The sequence below is a fragment of the Staurois parvus genome, unplaced genomic scaffold (genome assembly GCF_062004578.1).
Source record: "Staurois parvus isolate SC_StPar_1 unplaced genomic scaffold, SC_StPar_1.0 ptg000688l, whole genome shotgun sequence".
Taxonomy (NCBI): Eukaryota; Metazoa; Chordata; class Amphibia; order Anura; family Ranidae; genus Staurois; species Staurois parvus.
Window position 1 is genome coordinate 7,933 of NW_028318484.1, and position 24,017 is coordinate 31,949.

General features: G+C 40.0%; 1 protein-coding gene across 2 annotated transcripts in view; it reads right to left on the reverse strand.

Annotated features, from left to right (window-relative positions):
- Nucleotides 1–9,372: 9,372 nt before the first annotated feature.
- The window catches only part of COMP (cartilage oligomeric matrix protein), a 132,635-nt gene continuing 117,990 nt past the window's right edge, over nt 9,373–24,017 (reverse strand). For both annotated transcript variants that reach the window (XM_089652604.1, XM_089652605.1), the window contains exons 17-19: nt 15,565–15,737; nt 11,616–11,755; nt 9,373–9,673 (exon numbers count right to left, since the gene is read on the reverse strand). In XM_089652604.1, the coding sequence (XP_089508730.1) occupies nt 9,621–9,673; nt 11,616–11,755; nt 15,565–15,737 (366 nt within the window). In that variant the 3' untranslated portion in view covers nt 9,373–9,620. The remainder of the gene's footprint in view (nt 9,674–11,615; nt 11,756–15,564; nt 15,738–24,017) is intronic.

Consider the following 24,017-nt stretch of genomic DNA (forward strand, 5'->3'; position numbering starts at 1 on the left):
AGGCATTGCAGATTGCATAAGGGATTGGGCGCAGCTAGTGAGCTCTTTAACTGACTCAGGGAGCTCTCGAATACGGAAATTGTAGCGCCTAGCCCGGTTTTCCAGATCATCAATTTTAGAATAAGCTTCCTCAAGCCGGTCTTGTAGGTCGGTAATCATATTTGAATTTTGGGATACTTTGAGGACCGTCGCATCAACTTTAGATTCGATACTGTCCAGGCGTTGGCCTAAATCCTGAAAATCTTGCTTAAGATCAGCCGCCAATTTAGTAGTAGCTCTATCTAATTCGCGTTGCAGTAAATCAGCAAAACGAGCAATCAAAGAGGCCTGGTAAGGAAGGAGGGTAAATCCTCAGGAGAGCAAGTGGTTAATAGGACTTTAACAGTTACAAACATCCACCTAGTTCAGAAGCTTTAACTATTACCATGTTTCATGGTACACCCATATTTAGCGTGTAACATGGAAAAAACGGTCAGAGGCCACAGCCCCTTACAGAATCTGTGGGTTCTTCTGTCTGCCAGCTCCTCTCATATTTGAATTTGGCGGTCTGTACGTGGCTCAACAGAGAGCTTTGATTTGAAACACTACAAGTCCCATCTGTCAGTGTGGTAGGACTGTAGTTCTCAACAGGGAAAAAGTGTGGTGCCCTCACTGTACTTGTAGCCCATTGATACTTCCTCCAGCTCCACATCTGAAGGTTTGTACCTCCGTAAACACCAGGGGTTGGAGGAATAGTTTGTAGGAGCCAGGACATTGCACCAGAAAGCTTTGCAGACTTCAATGCAAAAAATTTTAAATATACATTTTTTGCTTTTTTCAATATGGGTACATTTATTGTTTTTTTTTATTTTGCAAAAGGTAGGCAGAATTCTTCCTTAAGGATAAGTTTTAAGAGTTTACCTCACTTACTCCTAGACTCTAAATACTGTCATGCAGTGAAACAGAAGGGGTAGGAAGAGTGAGGGGGAGTCTAAGTGGGTTTAAGAGTGAAATGGCTCTGCAGTTCTGTCTCTCCTATAGCTTTTGTCATTCCACAGCTTTCAGCACACTTTATGCTGATAATATGGGCACACCATATCCTGACTGGCCGCAGTTTCCGGTTATCCGACTCAGATCTGTGGCATTTCTTTACATCATCAATGACGATAGTATGGTGAAATGTAATAAATATAAAAATATTTCCAATTTTTCTGTACTGGCTATAAACCTAGAGATTGAAGCATGTAAACAGCTAGCTGCAGAGTTGCCAACATATAAACAATCCACAAAAATGCAGCCGAAAATAAGTTTGACTATATAGTTTGTAAAAAAGTGTTTTTTTTTTTTTTTCAGCATTTATCGCACAGCTGAAAGGTTTTTATTTCTTTTTACATTTAAGCTAGATGCACAACTAAAAATGTATGCAATTGGATCCTGCCTTTAAGTGAGAAGTGCTTTACGTGTTATACAACTCTTTACTGTGTAATGCCAACCTAATTGCACAATGTCACATACTACATGTTATGTTATAATTCGCAAAAGATTACAAGCCTGAAAGATGTGAACCCTTACTTTATAAAACAACTTTTAGTTTAAAATAGAAAAGAAAAATGTTTGTATATAATAAGTGTGTATGTATGTGTGTATATGTATATATATATATATATATATATATGTATATGTATGTATGTATATATGTGTGTGTATATGTGTGTGTGTGTGTGTGTGTGTGTGTGTATATATATATATATATATATATATATATATATATATATGTATATGTGTGTGTGATATATATACATACACAAACACACACACTATATACTGCATGTAGCCAGGTGCCAGCTATGTCATTATGCTACTCAGGGACATTTACTGATGAAGCTAAGGTTATTCCTTTTGCCCCTAGTGCCCGTACTGTGACTGCTACATCACTTCCTGTTAGCAGAGTGGATCCAATTCTTCTGACAGCAGAGGATCTTGGGATCTGTAGTTCTATAACCAATACATACTGTATTCCTGAGTGCTGAGTTCCTGGCTCTCTCTGGGTGCAGGATTCAGAGCTGAAGTTTCACTCACATCAGCTTCACTCAGACATCTCTGATTGCCACGTTGATATGCCGTCAGGCAGTAACTGCACATTCCTACCAAGAGCCTGAGTAAGAACTCTGTTTCTAGAAGGCTGTGCTATCCATGGGATTGGTGAGTGGGCAGATGCCCAACCTTATTCTGTCATCATTCTAGAGACACTGCACACAGACACTTTACACCTCAGTTACCAGATCTTTGCTTTGAGCAGTGCCACGGCTTATCAGTTTAACTTTATTGAATTTACCTATATTCACGAATGCTTCTGGGCCCCCACCATTGCTAGCAGAAGACAGCAGACACCACTATTCAGGAACTTTAAACATCGCAGGACTAAGTTGCAGTCTCTAGTTAAAGGGACATTTTCTTTTCTAAGACCATTGTTATTCATGTTAGGGTACTTATGTCTATTTAAGCCAGATTATACATTTACATAATTCCCTGCATGCCCCATTGTGGTGCCTGTGGCACAGAGGTAGCTGATAAGTCAACAAGCCTTTTCTTCCCCTTCTTATTGCTGATGTTGCAAATAAATAGTTGAAGCTTACTACTCATGACTTTATAATCTCTTAAACGTTGCTAATTGATTATTCCTATTTTACCAATGTATTGCTTTTATGTGTTAACTGGGGTTGTATATCCTAAACCCATTATTCCTGTAGTTTACTCTTTTGAACAAGTCTAATATAGAGGTGTTACTAAAGAATTGTGCCTCTTGCATTATTATTCTATACTGTTGAAATACAGTTTGTCTGAACATAGGAGGGAGGCTTGCAAGGTCAGGGCAAGTACTGGGGGCAAGCATTCTCAAACGGCCCCTGGTGGGGTAGCGCTATATATATATATATATATATATATATATATATATATATATTATTATTTTTTTTATTTTTTTTTTTTCTTTTGGTCTATCTAATCGCATAATCTCTGTTCTCAGCTGCATAAGGGGCTTATAGATCAGCAGTACACTGATCTTCCCAGTGAATGGCTGTGCGGGGGGGGGGTGACAATTGGAGGACAGACAGGGTGTTCTCCCAGCACAGCCAGGAGCAATACATAAAGAACAGAATACTCTGTAGTGTTACTACCACTTTCTCTCTCCATTATCTTATGAATTTACTTAGCATAAAATCAAATAATGCAGCAAAGCAGCATTTAAATTTATTATAAAAGGAAGCATTTATTTTTCATTTGATTTCAACTTGCTGCTGTTTTCTATTTCAAACACAACCTAAACTGTCCTTTCTGTTCACAATCCCACATGTGCTAAATAATTCTTGTTGTCTAGGTGAGAACACGGGGGTGAGAAGCAGCATGTGACATGTCTAATCTTCATGGAAACAGCAAGCCACATAGAAAGGATTTTGAACCGCAACACATTCGTACTTGGGTGTGATGAATGGTAATACATTTCTATGGAAAGACTTCAAATGTATTAATATACAATGGGTGAAATATATATATATATATATATATATATACACACACACACATACATGCATGCACATACACTATATACCCTGAAAATGGGTGGAATATGTAACATGTTCCCAAAGGTGAACTTATCCTTTCACCCCTTGATGCCGACATCACACAAATATGTGGCCTCACGGAACTGGGCTTTTTTACGTGGGGCCGCATATTTGCAGACCTGCCTTTGTGCTGGGAGTGTGCCGCACTGCGCGCTCCCAGCACAAAGACTGTGGTTTCACTGAGAGCCCGGGTCCCATTAACGATCGGGACCCGGGACTCCCGATTCCGGGTCACATGATCGCTGTGGCAACCTCTGATTGGCTATCACAGTGATCAGTCACTGTGCAGCCCGGCCCCCCATGTTTTTTTCTCTCTCTATGACTGGAGGAGAGAGATACATTGTATCTCTCTAACTCCTGGCATAGAGAGAAAAAAAAATGTTTGTAAAAAAAATAAAATAAAAAGATAAAATAAAAAAATAAAGAAAAAATACCTAGATCAAGGTTTGATTTAGTTCAGTGCCAGGGTTATTGTTTGGGTCAAGGTCAGGATTTAAAAAAAAAAAATTGGTATCTGTGTCAGTGTGTTTCAGGTAAAAAAACAAAACAAAATGCGCACTATTGTTTCTGGGCTGTGCTGCGGGTACAAACAACAAATAACATACACATATCGCTGCGATGCCAAGAGCTGGAGAATTTATTTTGGGATGTTCTTTGGTGGTAGGTTATGGTAGTAACAAGAAACACACAGCTAAATAAAAAAAAGATTTTTTTTTTTTACTATTTTGGGCCAGTTTTCCTTTGATAATAAAAAAACATTTTTTTTTTATTTAGATGTGTTTCTTGTTACTACCATAACCTACCACCAAAGAACAACCCAAAATAAATTCTCCAGCTCTTGGCAATCGCAGCGATACCATATATGTGTATGTTATTTGTTGTTTGTACCCGTAGTACCATTTACCACCAAATGAAAGCCCAATTTGTCCTGAAAAAAAACACGGTATAATTCACCTGGATGTACAAAGTAGTTGTGATGATATGTACGGTTTTACTAACACATGTCAACGTTTCAAAATTGTGCTTAGGCATTTAGATTTGTTTTACCCTTAGTCATGAAGGGGTTAAGAGTGTGTCTATGGGAATGTTTGACCATTCTGCCAGAAGCACATTTGTGAGGTCAGTCTCCATTCTAATTCATTCCAAAGGTGTTCTATCGGGTTGAGGTCAGGACTCTGTGCAGACCAATTAAGTTCCTTCCCCCTTAAACTCGTTCATCCATGTTTTTGTAGACCTTGCTTTGTGCACTGGTGTGCAGACATGTTGGAACAGGAAGGGGCCATCCCCAAACTGTTCCCACAAATTTGGGAGCATGAAATTGTCCAAAATATTTTGGTATGCTGATGCCTTAAGAGTTCCCTTCACTGGAACTAAGGGGCCAAGATCAACCTCTGAAAAACAACCCCACACCATATTCCCCCTCCACTAAACTTTACACAGTCAGGCAAGTACCGTTTTCCTGGCAACTGCCAAACCCAGACACATCCATTGGCTTGCGAGACAAAGAAGTGTGATTTGTCCCTCTAGAGAACGCGTCTCTACTGCTCTAGAGTCCAGTGGCGGCGTGCTTTACACCACTGCATCCGACGCATTGCATTGCACTTGGTGATGTAAGGCTTGGATGCTGCTGTTTGGCCATGGAAACCCATTCCATGAAGCTCTCTATGCACTGTTGTTGTGCTAATCTGAAGGCCACATGAAGTTTGGAGGTCTTTAGCTATTGACTTTGCAGAGAGTTGGCGACTTCTGCACGCTGTGCTCTTCAGCATGCGCTGACCCCGCTCTGTCATTTTACATGGCCTACCACTTAATGGCTGAGTTGCTGTTCTTCCCAGTTGCTTCCACTTTGTTGTAATACCACTAACAGTTGACCGTGGAATATTTAGTAGTAAGTACATTTCATGGACGGACTTATTGCACAGGTGGCAACCTATCACAGTACCACGCTTGAATTCACTGAGCTCCTGAGATTGACCCATTCTTTCACAAATGTTTGTAGAAGCAGTCTGCATACCTACTGTAGGTGCTTGATTTTTTACACCTGTGGCTATGGAGGTGATTGGAACACCTGAATCCTATGATTTGAAGGGGTGTCCCAATACTTGGCAATACACTGTGTTCCAAATTATTATGCAAATGATAGTTTTCTCATTTACCTAAATAATTGATGTAAATAACAGTCAGCATAATTCTCATGTTATCAACTATTAAGCGTACAATTCAAATTTTATTGAACAAACCTCCTAATGATAACAGTATTTTTTTTAAACATAAAAAACGTACAATGCACTGTTCCAAATTATTACGCACAGTAAGTTTCAAAACACTTTATAGGTTGTAAAGAACTGAAAATTGTCATTTGTTGTGTTTTCAGCATATTTACTGAAATCAAAAGCAATTTCAATCAAACTTTTAACAACATTTTAACTTTTTAAACATTTTAACAGGTCACGTTACATTGTAACATAGGGCCCCTTATTTGATAGCAGCTTCACAAGTCTTGCATCCATTGAACTTGTGAGTTTTTGGACAGTTTCTGCTTGAATTTGTTTGCAAGATGTCAGAATAGCCTCCCAGAGCTGCTGTTTGGATGTAAACTGCCTCCCACCCTCATAGATCTTTTACTTGAGAATGCTCCAAAGGTTCTCAATAGGATTGAGGTCAGGGGAGGATGGAGGCCACACCATGACTTTCTCTCCTTTTATCCCCATAACAGCCATTGATGCAGAGGTATTATTTGCAGCATGAGATGGTGCATTGTCATGCATGATGATGATTTTATTACGGAAAGCATAGTTCTTCCTTCTGTACCAGGGAAGAAAGTGGTTAGTCATAAACTCCACATACTTTGCAGAGGTCATCTTTACACCTTCGGGGCCCCTAAAGGTGCTGACCAGCTCTGTTCCCATGATTTCAGCCCAAAACATGACTCCACCACCGCCTTGCTGATGTCGCAGCCTTGTTGGAACAGGGTGGCCATCCACCAACCATCCACTATTCTATCCATCTGGACCATCCAGTGTTGCACGGCACTCATCAGTGAACAGGACTGTTTGAAAATTAGTCTTCATGTATTTTTCTGCCCAATGCAGCCATTTCTGCTTGTGAGCATTGGTTATTGGTGGCTGAATAGAAGGTTTATGCACAGTTGCAAAACTCTGGAGGACTCTACACCTTGATATCCGTGGGACCCCAGAGGCACCAGCAGCTTCAAAAATCTGTTTGCTGCTATGTAATGGTATTTTAGCAGCTGCTCTCTTGATCCGATGCATGGACCTGGCAGAAATCTTCCTCAATGTGCCTTTATCTGCATGAACCCGTCTGTGCTCTGAATCAGCCACAAATCTCTTAATAGTGCGATGATCACGCTTAAGTTTTCGTGAAATATCTAATGTTTTCATACCTCATCCAAGGCATTGAACTATTTCACTCTTTTCGGCAGCAGAGAGATCCTTTTTCTTCCCCATATTGCTTGAAAATGTTGCTCTTCTCAATAATGTGGAACACCGTCCTTTAGTAGTTTTTCCTTAAATTGGGCTCACCGGCCAATCTAATTACCACAGGTGTCCGAGATTGTTTTCAGTGATCAAAAGAGCCCTGAGACACAATGCCATCCATGAGTTAAACTGAAAAACAAAATATTTAATCTTTGTTACACTTAAATAGAATTTGCATAATAATTTGGAACACCGTGTATAGCGTGTATATGTATGTGTGTGTATATATGTGTGTATGTATGTATATATATAGAATTTAATGAAAAGAACCTCTGTCCAACTGTTAAGCATGGGGTTGGATCAATCATGCTTTGGGGTCGTGTTGCAGCCAGTGGCACAGGGAACATCTCACGAGTAGAAGGAAAAATGGATTCAATAAAATTTCAGCAAATTTTGGATGGTAACTTGATGCCATCTGTGAAAAAGCTGAAGTTAAAGAGAGGATGGCTTCTACAAATGGATAATGATCCTAAACACACCTCGAAATCCACGGGGGATTGCATCAAGAGGCGTAAACTGAAGGTTTTGCCATGGCCTTCACAATCTCCTGACCTCAACATAATTGAAAATCTATGGATAGACCTTAAAAGAGCAGTGCGTGACAGACAGGCCAGAAATCTCAAAGAACTGGAAGACTTTTGTAAGGAAGAATGGGCAAAGATACCTCAAACAAGAATTGAAAGACTCTTGGCTGGCTACAAAAAGCGTTTACAAGCTGTGATACTTGCCAAAGGGGGCAGTACAAGATATTAACTCTGCAGGGTGCCCAAACTTTTGCAGATGCCATTTTTTTATTTTCTGTTATTTTGAAAGTGTAAATGATGGAAATAAAATCTAACTTTTGTTGACATATTATAAGAATGTCTAATCTGTAATTTGATGCCTTTTGGAGATTTTTCCATCTTTCCTTGGCTTCTTTATGCACATTAATACAAATTTTTAGCTGGGGTGCCCAAACTTTCGATCCCCACTGTATATATATGTGTATATATATATAACATTCGCTACAATGTCGCATGCATTTAAATATGTGACAGCTCTAGTAGAAAGTCAACCATGTAGTAAAGGCTGCAATGGAAAAACACAGGTTCATACAGTAACCCAATGATAACTTTCAGTGCCAAGAGAACTGATTGCAGTTGCATCAAACAGAGGATTAATTAACCACTTGCCCTCCAGAGGATTTACCCCCCCTTCCTGACCAGGCCATTTTTTTGCAATACTGTGCTGCATTACTTTAACTGACAGTTGCAAATTGTCATGCAACGCTGTACATAAATGAAATTTATGTCCTTTTTTTCCCCATAAATAGAGTTTTCTTTTGGTAGTATTTGATCACATCTGCATTTATTTTTTGCGCTATAAGCAAAAGAAGACTGACAATTTTGAAAAAAAAAAACAATATTTTTGACTTTTTGCTATAAAACATATCCAATTAAAAAATTTAGAAAATCAAATTTCATCATAAATTTAGGCCAAAATGTATTCTGCTCCATGTCTTTTGCTAAAAAAAATCCCAATACTGTATAGCTGGAAACTCATGTGTACAATTTTCTCCATTAGATTGTTACTTAAGCTTATAAGGTTGTCCATGTTGCTTGTCTTTTTCTCAGGAACAAAGAAAATGGGAAAATAAACTTAGTGTTACTAAGCCCAGGATCCTGCATTCACTATATCTGGTCTCCCACAGTACACAGAACAAAGAAATACAATTAATTTAGTAAATATAAACTGCTCAATACATTTTCCCACCAGCAGTTAGAGCAGTCTTGTGACTTCTATCCGGGTTCAGCAGAGCACATATTAAAGCTTGTAGGAGGAGTTTTAATTCTGCTCTAGGAGGATGCAGAACCCCTGACCTCTGTCTGGACAGTGCTGATTGTCCCTGTGCTTATCACATGCACTCTCCCAAAAAAAGAAAAACATTTTCTAGCAATACACACCAAACTGAGCATGTGCAGAGGGACTTCACACAATGTCTTATCAGGAGATACACTGGATATGTGTTAGCAAAAGATAAGAGGGGGAGGATCAGAGAAGTCAGGGTCAAACAGCGCTTTTACACAATGCAGAGGATTAACCCCTTAGGTTCCACAGTGAGTATAACAAGCATGCTTTACTGCATATACAGACCGATTTTACTGTTGTGGGTTTAGTAACACTTTAACCTTATTTACTCTGCTAGGTGAACATTCAATTAGTAAAGCACAAAGTCTCTATTCTTTTAGCAAAATCAGCTAATCCCAGTGTAAGATTTGCAATGATCTTATGACAAATTGTTTTTCATTTCTATACTATGCCCTTTATTTAGTAATTGTGAGAAATTTACAATCACAAGTGTACATTTTCTCTTATATGTGTAGAATTTGCACTAGCAGTTGCATAGAAAATAAATTGTGCAGAAACCAGTCTTTATATTGTATTTGGGTATTTGAGACAGGTGAGGGTATGACAGATGTTTATGAAAAAATGCACTGGGCATACACTCTTAAATTTATATGAAGACATAAAAGTGATTTTCATTTCAGGCTTTTCTCCTCTGCTCTTTAAATGTCTCATAGTCATCCGGTATTGTATCTGTAAAAAAAAAAAAAAAATTTGTAAAGCTTCATCAACCATTAGAAAACCATGCAAACATAGATAATGGGGTAGGCATAATTTAAACTAGAATTTGCATAAAGCTTATTTCTCAATCTATGAACAAATTTCTTGCTCGGACATTGTCAAATTGATAGGTTAGTTTATGATCAGCAGAGAAAAGTGTCAAATGAAGGATGTAGGAAACGGACAACATTTCTCCAAATATATAGAAAGTTCAGCACTAAAATAAGTGAATGATATTATAGTGAAAATAAAATGCAAAGTCAATCTGACATATAGCAAAGAAAAAAAAAATGAATCAGCGGAACAGTCAAGTGCAGCATATAAAAATCATATATAAAAAATGTTCAATAAATGTGAAACAGTAAAGTGCAGCATAAACGTGAGAATATATAAAGTCCTAAAATATCAGTGGAGTAAGAGCTATAAATTGTCTGTAAGGATATAAGTATGGCAATCACAGTGAAATATTGTGAAGTGATCCAATAGGGAATCGGGGAATTTCTCCAAATACTGAACAGTGTTATCTGCATACAATATCACATTCTACCTATTTGTAAGTAGATTTCCCTGATTCTGGTGAACCTGTAGAATAAAGATCTAAAGTGCAAGCAAGACTTCTACTTTGCACTTCAAGACTCCTGGTCTCCTGCTTTTTACTCCTTAACATCTACTTGGTATGTTTGCCAAGGGTGATTGCATTGAATCACATTGAGTGGAGATTCAAGAATCTTGAAATTGCACCTTTCTTTAGACTGGCAGACCTGAAAGCTAAGGATGCTTAGTGGACAGCCAGGGAATTAGTATTTTCAGAAGGGGAGGCCAAAAGAGTCAGCCTTCATACTTTCATCTGAAGGTTCTACACCAGGGGTGGGCAAACTTTTTGACTTGAGGGCCGCAATGGGTTCATATTTTGGACCCGGGGGCCGGACCAAGAGTAGATGAATGATGTGTATGTGTCATCCATAGTAAGTATAGTAATATTCCCCCATAGTAAGCATAATAATTAATCCCCCATATAGTAATTCATCCCCCATATAGTAATTCATCCCCCATATAGTAATTCATCCCCCATATAGTAATTCATCCCCCCTATAGTAATTCATCCCCCCTATAGTAATTCATCCCCCCTATAGTAATTCATCCCCCCTATAGTAATTCATCCCCCATATAGTAATTCATCCCCCATATAGTAATTCATCCCCCGTATAGTAATTCATCCCCCGTATAGTAATTCATCCCCCGTATAGTAATTCATCCCCCGTATAGTAATTCATCCCCCGTATAGTAATTCATCCCCCGTATAGTAATTCATCCCCCATAGTAATTCATCCCCCATATAGTAATTCATCCCCCCTATAGTAATTCATCCCCCCTATAGTAATTAATTCCCCATATTAATTCATCCCCCATATTAAGTCCCCAAGTCCCCCCTGTGTCAATTCACCCACCTTTGCTCCGCGCGGTCCTCTCGCCGTGTTCCCGCGCCGTTCCGGTGTAGCATGAAAATCTGTCTCCTATGAGGATCTGTCCCCGTTGACGTATCTGCGCATGTGCCAGTTTCAGGCATTAGCAGCCGATCGGCGATCTCCGGCACATGCGCAGATACGTCGAGGGGGACAGATCCTCATAGGAGACAGATTTTCATGCTACACCGGTCTTCAGGGCGGACTGTGAGAGGAGCCTAGCGGGAGCCTAGCTCCGCGGGCCGGATTAAAAGGTCCGCCGGGCTGTATACGGCCCGCGGGCCGTAGTTTGCCCATTGCTGTTCTACACATTACTTAGTGGTTTTTCAAACATGGTATAACTGACAAGCCAGTGTCTTCCTGTGAAGGTGTGTACATCTTTTCACAATGATTCAAAATAATGGCCTGAGCTTTTTAAATCATTATCTCCTATCCAAAAATATCAAACTTACCATTACAACGATATCGAAGGTTGGACCAAATTATATTCTCTTGAGAGAAACAGAAGACTCCAAGACGTCCTCCTCTCATTGTGGTGTCAATTATGACCCCAGAGTCTGCTACCAGCTCAGGGCCCTCAAAAAACTTGACTCTGAAAAACAAAAACTCACATATACATAACAGGAACAAAAAACTTGCATAGCACTCCTAGATTGTAATCTCCAAGGAGCAGGGCCCTCCTATCCCTCTTGTATTGAACTGTCTTGTCTCCCGTTATATTGTAAAGCGCTGAGCAAACTGTTGGCACTATATAAATCCTGTATAATAATAAATAATAATAGCACAATTATCAAGAACGGAAAACTCACCAAGGCTAACCAACATGGAATTCATATGCATTTAATTACGGCAGTGCAGAGTGTTGATGACAGGCAAAGTGCAGTAACCCACAGTGACATGGTGTGAGAACAGCGATAGAATATTTATATTAGAAGGGCTGCTGTATGTTATTGCACTTTGTCTTTTGCATTACTGAAAAACTTAATTAAACATGAAGGTTTGTGAATTCAAAAATGTATTGCTAACTGTGCACTGGGATATTATGTACTTGTGTTGTACATGTTGTATTAGCCTAATCATTTAGAATATTTAAATGCTGAATGCAGATAATGGATAGCTAAAGAATCAAAAGCTGTTGATAACCAGAACATTGGCAAAGGCTCTCTATTCCACATAAGGAACCTTAGATATTTTAAAATGTAAGAAGTTCACATTGAAGTTGGACATCATGGGAAAGCCCAAGACTTAAAATCCTATGATTTTAAGGTTTCAGCCTACTGCAAGTGTGCATTTTCGTGCGCTTCAGCTAGACACAGTGACAACATCTGTGCCTCTTCGGTGTGTTGGAAGCTGGAAAAATGCATTTTGTTTTCTTGTATAATTAATTTTATTCAATAACATTTGTATTTAAGAGGGGGGGGCTCTGTTTTAAATGGAGCTTTCATTTTTCACAGAAGGCATTTTAGCCAAAATGTAGATAGCAAGTAAATCAATCATTGAATTGCTTATGTTATCCCAAAAATCATGCCATATGCTGGAGCTTGCCAAGTTTATCGTTAAATAGTCTTTAAATGGTTTAAATAGCTATGGATTTGAACATATTTCTTTGTTTAGTATGGTCAGGACTAAAAATATAGAATTGTAAAAAATATTTGCAACTTTACTCTGACCACGTTCTGTATACTTGGTACTTGTCTAAAGCGAGCAAAATCCTCTCTTTTATTAAAAGAGGTATAGACTCCAGAGAGAGAGATATCATATTACCCCTGTACAAATCATTAGTAAGACCTCATCTGGAATATGCAGTTCAGTTTTGGGCACCAATTGACAAAAAAAACATTGGGGAACTGGAGAAGTACAGAGACGGGCAACCAAACTGATACGAGGCATGGAGGAGATCAGCTATGAGGAAAGATTAGAGGAAGTGAATTCTCTCTTGAGAAGAGGAGATTAAGGGGGGATATGATCAACATGTATAAATACATCAGTGGTTCATATAGTGAACTCGGTGTAGAGCTATTCACGCTGAGGTCATCACAGAGGACAAGGGGGAACTCTTTACGTCTGGAGGAAAAGAAATATAATCTCCAAACATGGAAAGGTTTCTTCACAGTAAGAGCTGTGAAAATGTGGAATAGACTTCCTCAAGAGTTGGTTCTGGCCAGCTCAGTGGATTGCTTTAGAAAAGGCCTGGATTCTTTCTTAGATACACAGAATATAACTGGATACTAACATGTTGATCCAGGGAATATCCGATTGCAACTCAGAGGATCAGGAAGGAATGTTTTCCCCTTCAGGAGCAAATTGGATCATGCTTTACTGGGTTTTTTGCCTCCCTCTAGATCAACTGTGGGTATAAGATTATAACTTTTTTTTTTTTTTTTTAATATTGTTGAATTGGATGGACTTTTGTCTTTTTTTTCAGCCAGACTAACCATGTAACTATGTAATTACTAAGTATATTGAGGTAAAATACAGTAAGCAATTAGAGAATTTTTAAAACAAAGTTAGAAACAGCATCCCCTGTATTTCCTGAAAACAGGTTACCTTTAAAAAAAAAAATCCTTCTTTTTATCAGCTCTGGATCAGAGTCAAAAAACTGTCTTCATTCACGCCAGATCACTGTGGTAACACATATGTTGATATGTTGTCACAGTGCATGGTAAGGTGCATTATGCATGCTGGTGTGATAAAGTGATACTCTTTCTGAATGGCATTTGAATGTACCTTCCTAATGCACCTCTGTTACAGCATTCCACAATGTGCGGTAACATGTTGCTGTGCTTAGCAGTGAGCTGCACTGGAAAAAAATGGAGCATACACAGCTTAGGTCTGTTGTGGTGAATTAGTCACACCTTTCAATTGAACACATGATTATGTTGATGTGAGTGGGCCCTAAGACCATATTAAAAAAAAAATAAGCTCATATTATACTTGCATTTCACAATACATTTTCAGGAATAAAGAAATAGTGCTAAGGAGCTAAATTAGATTAGATTAAAAACTACTGCTTAATCGAAAACTGTACGATCTGGTATCATAGGAGAAAATATTTGTGCTTGTACCTTCAAATTATTTTGGACGAAAGCTGTGTACTAATGATCAGATTATCATACGATTACTTAGAAAATGGTATTATTTGTACGGTTTTCTGATTGTGAGTACTAGGCTTAAAGTGGTTCTAAAGGTTCAAGGTTTTTTACCTTCATCCATTCTATGCATGAAGGTAAAAACCTTCAGTGTGCAGCAGCGCCCCCAGCCCCCTCAATACGTAACTGAGCCCAATCAAGATTCAGCAATGTGAATGATAACCTCGGCTGTTCCGGGTCTCTGTTTCCTCATTGGCTGAGACAGCAAGAGCGAGCCATTGGCTGTCAATCACAGCCAGTCAGCCATCGAGGGGAGAGAGGGAGCTGGGACAAGCTCATGGAGCATGAATGGACACATGGAGCAGCAGGTGCCCCCATAGCAATCTGCTTGCTGTGGGGGCACCCAACGTGCAAGAGGAGCCAGGAGAGCCTGCAGGGGACCCGAGAAGAGGAGGATCCAGGCTGCTCTGTGCAAAACCACTGCACACAGCAGATAAGTATAGACATGTTTGTCATTTTACAAAATAAAAAAATGAACCTTTACAATTGCTTTAACTATATTAACTGATTGCTTAGCTAATATTTTAAAGCCAAAATCCAGCTAAACCATTCTGTATTCTTTTGGAGGAAGGAAAACAGCCTCTGTCAGATTCTTATTTTCTTCTTTTGGGTGATTTTCCCTCACTTCCTTGTCAGGATAGGAAGTAATGAGAAATCTCTCCAATGGGAATGCAGACATAAACAGAATTAAAGAGTTATAATGAGATGAAATTGCTCCCACCATTTCTTGTGTGGATGTCAAAGGAGCAGAAAGTGAGGGAAAACATCCCCAATGGAGTTACATAAGACAATGGCAACTTGACAGATATTTTAATGCTTCACCGTCCTATCCTTTCTAACAAAAAAATAATATTCATTAAAAAATAAAAAATGTCTGGACTTGGGTTTTAATTATAGTAGACTTTCTATGAAAAGTTTGCCTTACAGACAGACCCCCCAAGAACAACTAGTTTGGAAAAAAACTCTAAAAAAGGCGGTGCTTACAAAAAAATACTTACCGCAAACCCAGCTTCTGACACTTCTGGAAGGTGCAGGAGACCTTGCCTCACCACAGCCTTCTGAGAAAGCTGGGTGTTCAAAATCTTTCATGAGATTTTGAGCATGTGATTTGTATGCTATCGAATTTAAAATGTTACTAGGCACAAAAACAATGCAAAAACGAGACTTAAATATTAATCAATACACTGTTCTATGTGTTATAAATGTGTTCTATAGGTAAATATATACTTTACCAACTCTGCTTTGTACTTACCTAATATATCCTACTGAAGGTCTATGTTTTAAGGCCCAGCGGTATGATGTCTTATCTTTCCAGCCCACATTTCGGGGATCTTTCCATAGTAGTCTGACTTGGTTTGCGGAGTCTCCTGTATGCCACAAGGAATTCCTAAGTTGCTCTCCAGGCCCTGTAGTGGACTTGATAGCCTGTTACAAAACAGTTGATGAAATGTATGAGTTGTATCAACTAGACTGTTATCCAAATGCTCCTAGTTTAACTGAAATCATTTAATTTGCTTGGATTTTTTTTGGTTCACCTGAAAATGTAAGACTTTTAGCTGTTTCTTGTTGACATAAGTGTGTGTAAAGGAAAATGTATTTATCATTTTTTTATTAAAAACCTGTCTCGGTTTACTTTTGCTGTCTGTGTCCCATTGGGGAGATTTACTTTCACTTCCTGTCCTGGAACTAGAACAGGAAATGAGAGAAAGTCTCTCCAAAGTAAGGGAATTCCCATTTTAAAAAGTTACCATTTCAGACGACTTCATCATTTTGGATTTCCCCTCACTATCTGTCACGGTGACAGTGGGGTGAATCTCCCAAATGAGGACACAGATAACAAAAAAGTAAGTTTTTAGTTACTGATGTGTCATAATAAAAAAGACTAGTTCATTATAAAGAGCTGACTAGCTCTGAGTAGGTTGCTGCCATGAAGCAGTGAGGACCAGGGTAAATTAAAAAATGTAAATAAAAGCAATAAGAGTGCCAAACCAAAGATCAAAAGCCCTTGTCCTGACTGTTGTTTTATAACACCCTCTGCCTGCAGATAGGATCTGCTTAGGAGAGCTTTGGGTCCATCTTAGATTGTAAGCTCCAAGGAGCAGGGCCCTCCTAACCCTCTTATATTGAACTGTATTGTCTCCCTTTATATTGTAAAGCGCTGAGCAAACTGTTGGTGCTATATAAATCCTGTATAATAATAATTTAACATTCTGCCAATTCACCTAGCCATGATAAGGAGGGTTGTATGGCCCCTGAAAGGCATTAATTAACATTTGCCTTGCTTCTTGTGACCAGCTGAACAATAAAAAATTGGACTGCTAATGCTTTTCCATTTGGTGCTCTCGTTGGCCTATTACACTTGGATTTCTCAACTCAGGTGAATGTCCTCTTCTGGGGAATCCCTGTCTTTGTGTCGAGCTGCAGATTATAGCACAACTGGGTTCCAGTAATGATTTTGTCCATTTTGTTAACCTGTAAACGTTCCTGTCCACCACCACTACCTATTGGAATTATAAAATGGAAGGTTGGCAGGCGGAACAGCTTCACACTTAAGCTGAGTATCATTGGGGGGGGGGGGGGTAGGTGTTTGAGTTTTTGTACAGGTGTTTTAAGCTCAAGCTATTTTTTTTTTTATTTTTTTTTCTAGCTAATGCAAAGCTAGTTACTAGGCAAATAAGGGACTTTACACGCATTTTCCATGCATTTTTCAGGTGCTCTTATTGACGTTTAAGGCCAAAATATGACTCTACTCCAAAAAAAGCTCACGTACTTTAATGGGCAACAAGCTTCAAGGGACTATTGCATTCATATGCGAGCGAGCGCCATGTAATATGTCAATTGTCGATGTGCTTCTGGTGAAGCATCAAAACACTCAGGTATGAATGGGGCCTGTAAAGAGAAAGGAGTTGTGATTTTAGTGCTTCTGCTGTGAATTTCTGAAAGTGAGTTCCTCCACAATGTCTATAGCTACAGGGGGTGAATGATGGCTTGCTTTAAAGTGCATTTCTGCTTGTGCAGTAATACTCAAAGCAGACTTTCATTCAGAGTTTACATATAACATCATTCTAATTCTCCCCCTTCCCTGTTACACATTTGCAAGTACCTTTTTCTGTGGGCAATCTCTTAAGCTACATTATTCCAAGACCTTTGGCTAGTCTCCCCCCCACACCTCCGGCCTATATATTGCATATCCCTGAAGGCTTCTGGACATTCTCCCTAGTCGTCCAATCTCTCTCTCTCTGTGAAGCAGTGGGGACTGGGTGATAAGGAACTGACAGCCCACTCCTAAGTACAAGATGGGGGAAAAAAAGAGCTGTGAATATTTTGGTTGTGAGGAAGAAAGTGCCTGACTTCACAGTATGCTAATTATGTGTTTTTGTTTGTTTTTTTGTTTTGTTTTGTTTTTTTTAACTCAGCAGCTATAGTATTTGTTCTGGAAAGCTCTATACCTCTAAAAGTATCTACTGATAATAGAGAGAATTTTGTTCTCATATTACAATTAAATACCATCTGAAACTGTCAGATAATGGAACAAACCATTTTACTTTCATTAATATGGAAAAACATTACTATGCTCACATTAAGAAGGAGGAACTATTCCAAAAGAGAAGGAAACCTTGTCCTGACTATGGTTAGGAAAACTAATCTGACCCTTGTGCCCTTTCACTCATAAGTACATATACTTTTAACAAAGGTTTGCTATACCTTTTTGTATATTTTTACATTTCATTTCTGTTTCATTAGGTTTCTGTTTATATTAGTTAACATTGTATATTTGGTTGATGTTATTCCAACTGTATTGTTTTATTATGTATTTTCATGTTTGACATTTTTACCTTTTTGTAAGGGCACAGGATTGGTAAACATTTAAAGCATTTATTGAAAAAATAGCATCACTCACATGATTGACTTTGAGCAGTGAACGGGGTGGACTGACAACTAATGGGTCCCCGGGCAATAGGGGATCATGGGGCCCCTGTGTCCTTGCCCACACTCGAACCACACCCAAAAAAGCCTATGAAAAGGTACCAGGGGCATCTCATGGTGGCCCCCTTCTGACCCTGGATCCTCGGGCAGTGCCCGAGTTCCCAAATGGTCAGTCCGCCCCTGGCAGTGAATGTGTCGTGCCTTTACTGTTCTATACTCTTATTAGATTGATTTATTTGTACTGTTTTTATTTTATTTTTTTAAGTAATGATGCAGCTATTGTGATTTTTTTTTAGGCACTGCATTAATAAGAGACAGTTAATTTAGAAATTGTACAGTGACTGCTCACATTTTTCTCCTTTTTAAGGCAAGCAGAAAGCTAATGTACCAATATATTTTGTTGTGAAGAACCTAAGCATAAATCATTTAGAAGTATGTTTGCTTAAGAGTTCCTGTTATTTTTGTAATTGTCCTGCAGGAGGAAAAAAAATGGGAGGCCAACAGGACAGTAATGCCAGCAGGCTGTATACAGACAAACAAACAGGTACCAGATCCAAAGAGTGAGTCATAATGGCCAAATCAAAACTTAATTGTCCAGAGGAATGCAATGTATATCAAGGGAAAAAATTTAGATATAATGTAATTTGTTTTAAGTCCTCATTCACACTGGCCCTCTTGTGTTTTAGCTTTTTCTGAATGCAAGAGAATAAGTTTAAAGGGTAACTCCACTTTTTTTTTTTTTTTACTATAAAATAGTATATATTGACATGACATATTGGAATTTAATGTTAAAAATTATTTTTCCTTTTCAATCTTCAGCGCTGTTCTGTAAAGTGCAATACAATATGGCTACCTGAAGACATTCTGTACACCATTGGTGTACGAAATGCCTCTGGAAATGTCTTCTTGTTTGTGTGATTGGCTGACAGATTTTCCCAGAAGTCTGCACTAAGATATAAGTCAGATTTTAGACTCTGCAACAAAAGTGTCATTTTGGTGAGATGCTCTTAAAGGCTTAATCACTTTTAGGGATGCAGACTTTGCAGCTTTCCTCATTAGAGCACTTCAAGTGCATCAGCTGATCAATAATGAAAGTCGCTCCCTTTCAGAATCTTTATCCCAAAGAGAGAAAAACAACAGTTTTTTCTTTAGAGTAGAAGCAGGCAGGAGTTTGCAACAAACTTTGTTAAAATCTTTGCAATTTATATATATAACCCGGGGGGCGGGGGGGGGGGGGGGGGATAGTTTTTTCACAACCAAAGTCTACCTATTCTTTTGAAAATGTTCACATTTTCCTGCATTAAAGTGGAACTGCACTTCATCTGAGCACCACAAACTAAAAATGCTATTTAATTCAATGTTAATGTTCAAAGTGAACTCACCCAGCCATCCATGTCTCCTGATTTATTTTGCTGATAATTCATTTTGAAAAACACCCCCTAGTTATTTTTGGCAGTGGCCATCTTGTGAAAGGGCAGATAGATGATTCATGTAGTATTTACTTCCTGGAATCCATCTGCCCTTAGCTCAGGCATTGGCTGAGCTGAGAATCCTCCCTCCCCTCCTGAAGACCCCTGGGATGTATGACATACATTGTCTAGGCATGGAAACCAGGAAGTAACTGAGAAAATGTAAAAAAAAGTTTAAAACAAATAATATATACTATACTTTCCTATCTATTTACTAATGGTAGCAGCATAAGGATTAAAAATAGTCCATGTTTGGGGGAGTAGCCAAGTTGGCAGACTGAACAGACATACCTAACAGACAGTAATCCTTCTTTTCTCCTATCCTGAACCTAGTGGCTATTGAGTAGAGGTGACCAGGCTTTGGATGCCTTATAGGTCTTCTGGGCGCCTGAAAGGGGGTAAAAAACTCCCCCCCCCCTTTGCAGCCGTCGTGGTCAGCCACAGTTCTTCTGTGGCAGCCCCACAGGCACGCTTCTCTAATATGGCGTCTCAAACATCACGAGGAGGCTGCGGTTCCTCCGCCACCTGGCATTACCGAGGTGACGGCTGCTTTTTCTACCTGCCATGCGGTGCTGACTTCTAAGATTGAGGTGGTTCAGTTGGACATTGGGTTGCTCCACCAGCACCTTGATAAGATCTGCTCCCGGCTTACCACTGCTGAACAGTGGGTCGGTCATGTGGAGAATACGGTGGGGGAACATTCGGCCTCCCTCTGCCCCTGGCTTGACACAGGACACTGTGACTCAAGTTACCCTGTATGTTCCTGCATCTCCATAGAGAATTGAAGTTGTTCCACTTCTCTGGTTGGGGCCTGGACTTGTAACCATGTCTTCCACCTAGTTTTGGCTCCTACGGGGCACATTTTTGGGATCTAAGCATCTCCCGGTGTTCTGAGTGAAGCGGGTTGGGGGCCTGACCGTTGCCAAGCTTGTTTGGACTTGTGTGGGCTTTATCATGTGCTTTTTACAATGTTTACTTTGTTTTAGTTCATTTAATGGCATGTACACTCTATTGATTTGTGAGGCCGCCTTTCAGGGCTGTAGTGCACCTATTGTGTGGAACTGGTATGTTCCCAGGGTGCCCCCCCCAGGCTCTGCCCCAAGATTAGTAGCAGAGTCCTCTGTGCCTTAATCCTTATTAACTATCTACCTCTACCACGATCTGGCTAAGCCCTCTCTCGTATCGTGGAATGCTCATGGTCTTAATTCAGCCATGAAGAGGTCTCTAGTTTTTTCCTATCTCCACAGACTCCACCCTCATATTTGTCTCTGACAGGAGACTCACCTTTATGGGTTCCCATATAGTGAGTTTAAAAAAGGCCTGGGCGGGTGCCCATTATCACGCCACAAATTCCAACTATGCAGGGGAAGTTAGTGTCTTGGTGAACAAGTCTTTACCATTTCAGCTCTTAAAGGTTATGATTGATCCGGGGGGCAGATATTTGCTCTTACATGCTTTAATAGCGGATATTGCCTTTGGGATAGTGGGTCTATATTTACCTCCACCTGCTGATGTTACTCTTCTATATATGCTTATGCAAATGCTGGCTCGATATGGTGCAGTTAGTGTGTTGATTGAGGGGGACCTAAACCTGGTGCCCTCGCGGGACCTTGACAGGCTCTCAAACTCTGCTACCTGGACCTCTCCCAATGGGCCTCCTATTTTACTTTGATTGACGTGTGGTGGAATTTACATGCTTCTGATCACGAATATACATGTCACTCTGCCACTCATCGATTTTGTATAGACCTGGTGTTTGCCTTCTCCTCTGTCCTGTGGCGAGTGATCTTGGCTGAGATTCTGGCAAAGGGCATCTTGAACCATGCCCCGATCATAATCTCCATGCGGCTGACAGCGGCTGGGGGCCAGGGGTCTTGGAAGGCTGTCTAGATACTGGCTCATGGACGCATCGATTCAAGAATCTATCCCTGAGGCCATTTGTGAATTTTAGTTGCATAATGTGGACTCTGCTGGTCCAGTTGTCCAGGCTATTAGCCTAGCTGGCTTAGGGACAATTTTCTGCTACGTATGTTGGTAGAATTAGGGGACTGAATGGAGCTTTACTGACAACTCCTGACTATATAAATGCTAAATTCCTACAATATTATAGCTTGCTGTATTCTTCTACAGTTACCTACTGTATGACTGACCTCTGTGCTTTATCATGACCGCATTGAGTTTACTACCCTTGACCCGGAGGCGAGGGACAGGCTGGATTGCGATATTTCCCTTGAGGAGGTGCAGGTGGCGTTGGGCCATATGCAATCGGAAAGGACCCTGGTATTGATGGGATACCCATCAAATTTTACTCCCTTTATCAGGAGCTGTTGGCGCTCGGGTTCACTTCCCTCCTTGCTCAGTTCACCTCACTGGGTCTCTCCCAAAGTCTATGTCTGAGACCCTTAAAGTGTTGGTGCCCAAACCAGGCAAGGACCCCGAAGATTGTGTTTCTTATCGAGAGATCTCTTTGATCAACGCTGATGCCAAACTTTTGGCCAAAAGTTTGGCTATTCTCCTCGCAACAGTGATAGACGATCTTATCCACGGGTTTTATGCCTGGGAAGGACACAGACATTAATATTCCTCGCCTCTTTCTTAATTTGTCTACCACCTACGCTAATGGTGGAACTCGAGTCAAAGCCTCTTTAGACGCTGAAAAGGCTTTTGACTCAGTTGAGTGGGTGTTCCTTTGGGAGTAGCTGCATAGATTTGGAGTCAGACCTCGGGTTTTTAAATGGTTGGCCATGCTCTATAATGCTCCCTGAGCAAGGATCAGAACCGATGACCAATTGTCTGATTTTTTTTTTCCCTTGAGCAGAGGGACTCGGCAGGGGTGCCCCCTCTCGCTTGGTCTTTTTGCTCTGCCATTGGAGCCGTTGGCCATTCTGGTGCGGAGCTCCCGATCCATTGAGGGCCTGTGGGTCGGTCTGTTGAAGGAGAAAATCTTACTCTATGCTGATGACAATGCTGTATTTACGTGACGCAAACTCTTCTCTGTGGACTGCATTCAAGGTTATTGATGAATTTGGACATTTTTCTGGGGGTTTGCATCAACTGATCCAAATCAGTCCAAAGGGTAGGTACCGGATGCTTCCAGTGATTACCGAGCATCTCGGACAGGCAGGGGGACTGTTTATTTTATTAACAGTTCTCCTCCCTGTCAGCTCGGGCACACTGCTTTGTATGGCTGTGCTCAGCATGACTGATAAAAAGAAATGAGAAGATACACGAAAAATGGCCGACAGCATTGCCTCACTAACAGCGTGAATATCGGCCGATTTTTCATGCGGATGAAAATTTGGCCGATAAACGACCCGTCTATGGCCTGCATTAGGCGTACACCTGTGTGAAAGCCATTTTTGCCCACAACAGGGATGGAGTATTTTACCTATCTTGTCTGCACTCATGTTCTAAAGGGCTACAAAAACTGTTAGTGCTGTTTAATCACTTGACCTCTGGAAACTACCCCCTTCCTGACCAGGCCATTTTTTGCAATATGGCACTGCATTATTTTAACTGACAATTGCTCGGTCATGCAATGTACATAAAATTTCTGTAATTTTTTTTGCCCACAAATAGAGCTTTCTCTTGGTGATATTTGATCACTTCTGAGTTTTAAATTTTTTGCACTATAAACACAAAAGAAAACGAAAATTTTGAAAAAACCCCAATATTTTACTTTCTGCTATAAAACAAATCCAATAAAAATATTTTTAAAACAAATTGCTTCATAAATTTAGGCCAATATGTATTCTGCCACATATTTTGGTAAAAAAATTCCAATAACCCTATATTGACTGGTTTGTGCAAAAGTTATAGCATCTACAGACGATGGTACATATACTGGAATTTTAATTTTAATTTTTTTAATACTAGTAATGGCAGCGATCGGCGACTTATAGTGATATTGTGGTGGACAATTGGACACTAACTGACATTAACTAGCACTTAGTGGGAACCAATGACACTAACAGTGATCAAAGCTAAAAATATGCACAGACACTGGCTGGGAAGGGGTTAATCATCTAGGGTGATGAAGAGTTAACTGTGTGCCTAGCTATGTGTAATGTTTACTGTGTTTGGTGTTTTTACAAAGTAATGTGCTGGATTCTATTCCCTGCTTTGCAGGAAAAGAGAATCCAGCACATTGCCTCTGACAGGACACAGCTCTGTCTTGTTTACATAGGCAAAGCTGTGTTCTGTCAGTCTCTGACTTAGACAATCAGTGGGTGCCAGCACTCATCCATTGGCTGGCACTCACTGATCAGCTTCTGCTGTGACCAGTCACAGCAGGCAGAAGCAGCGCACA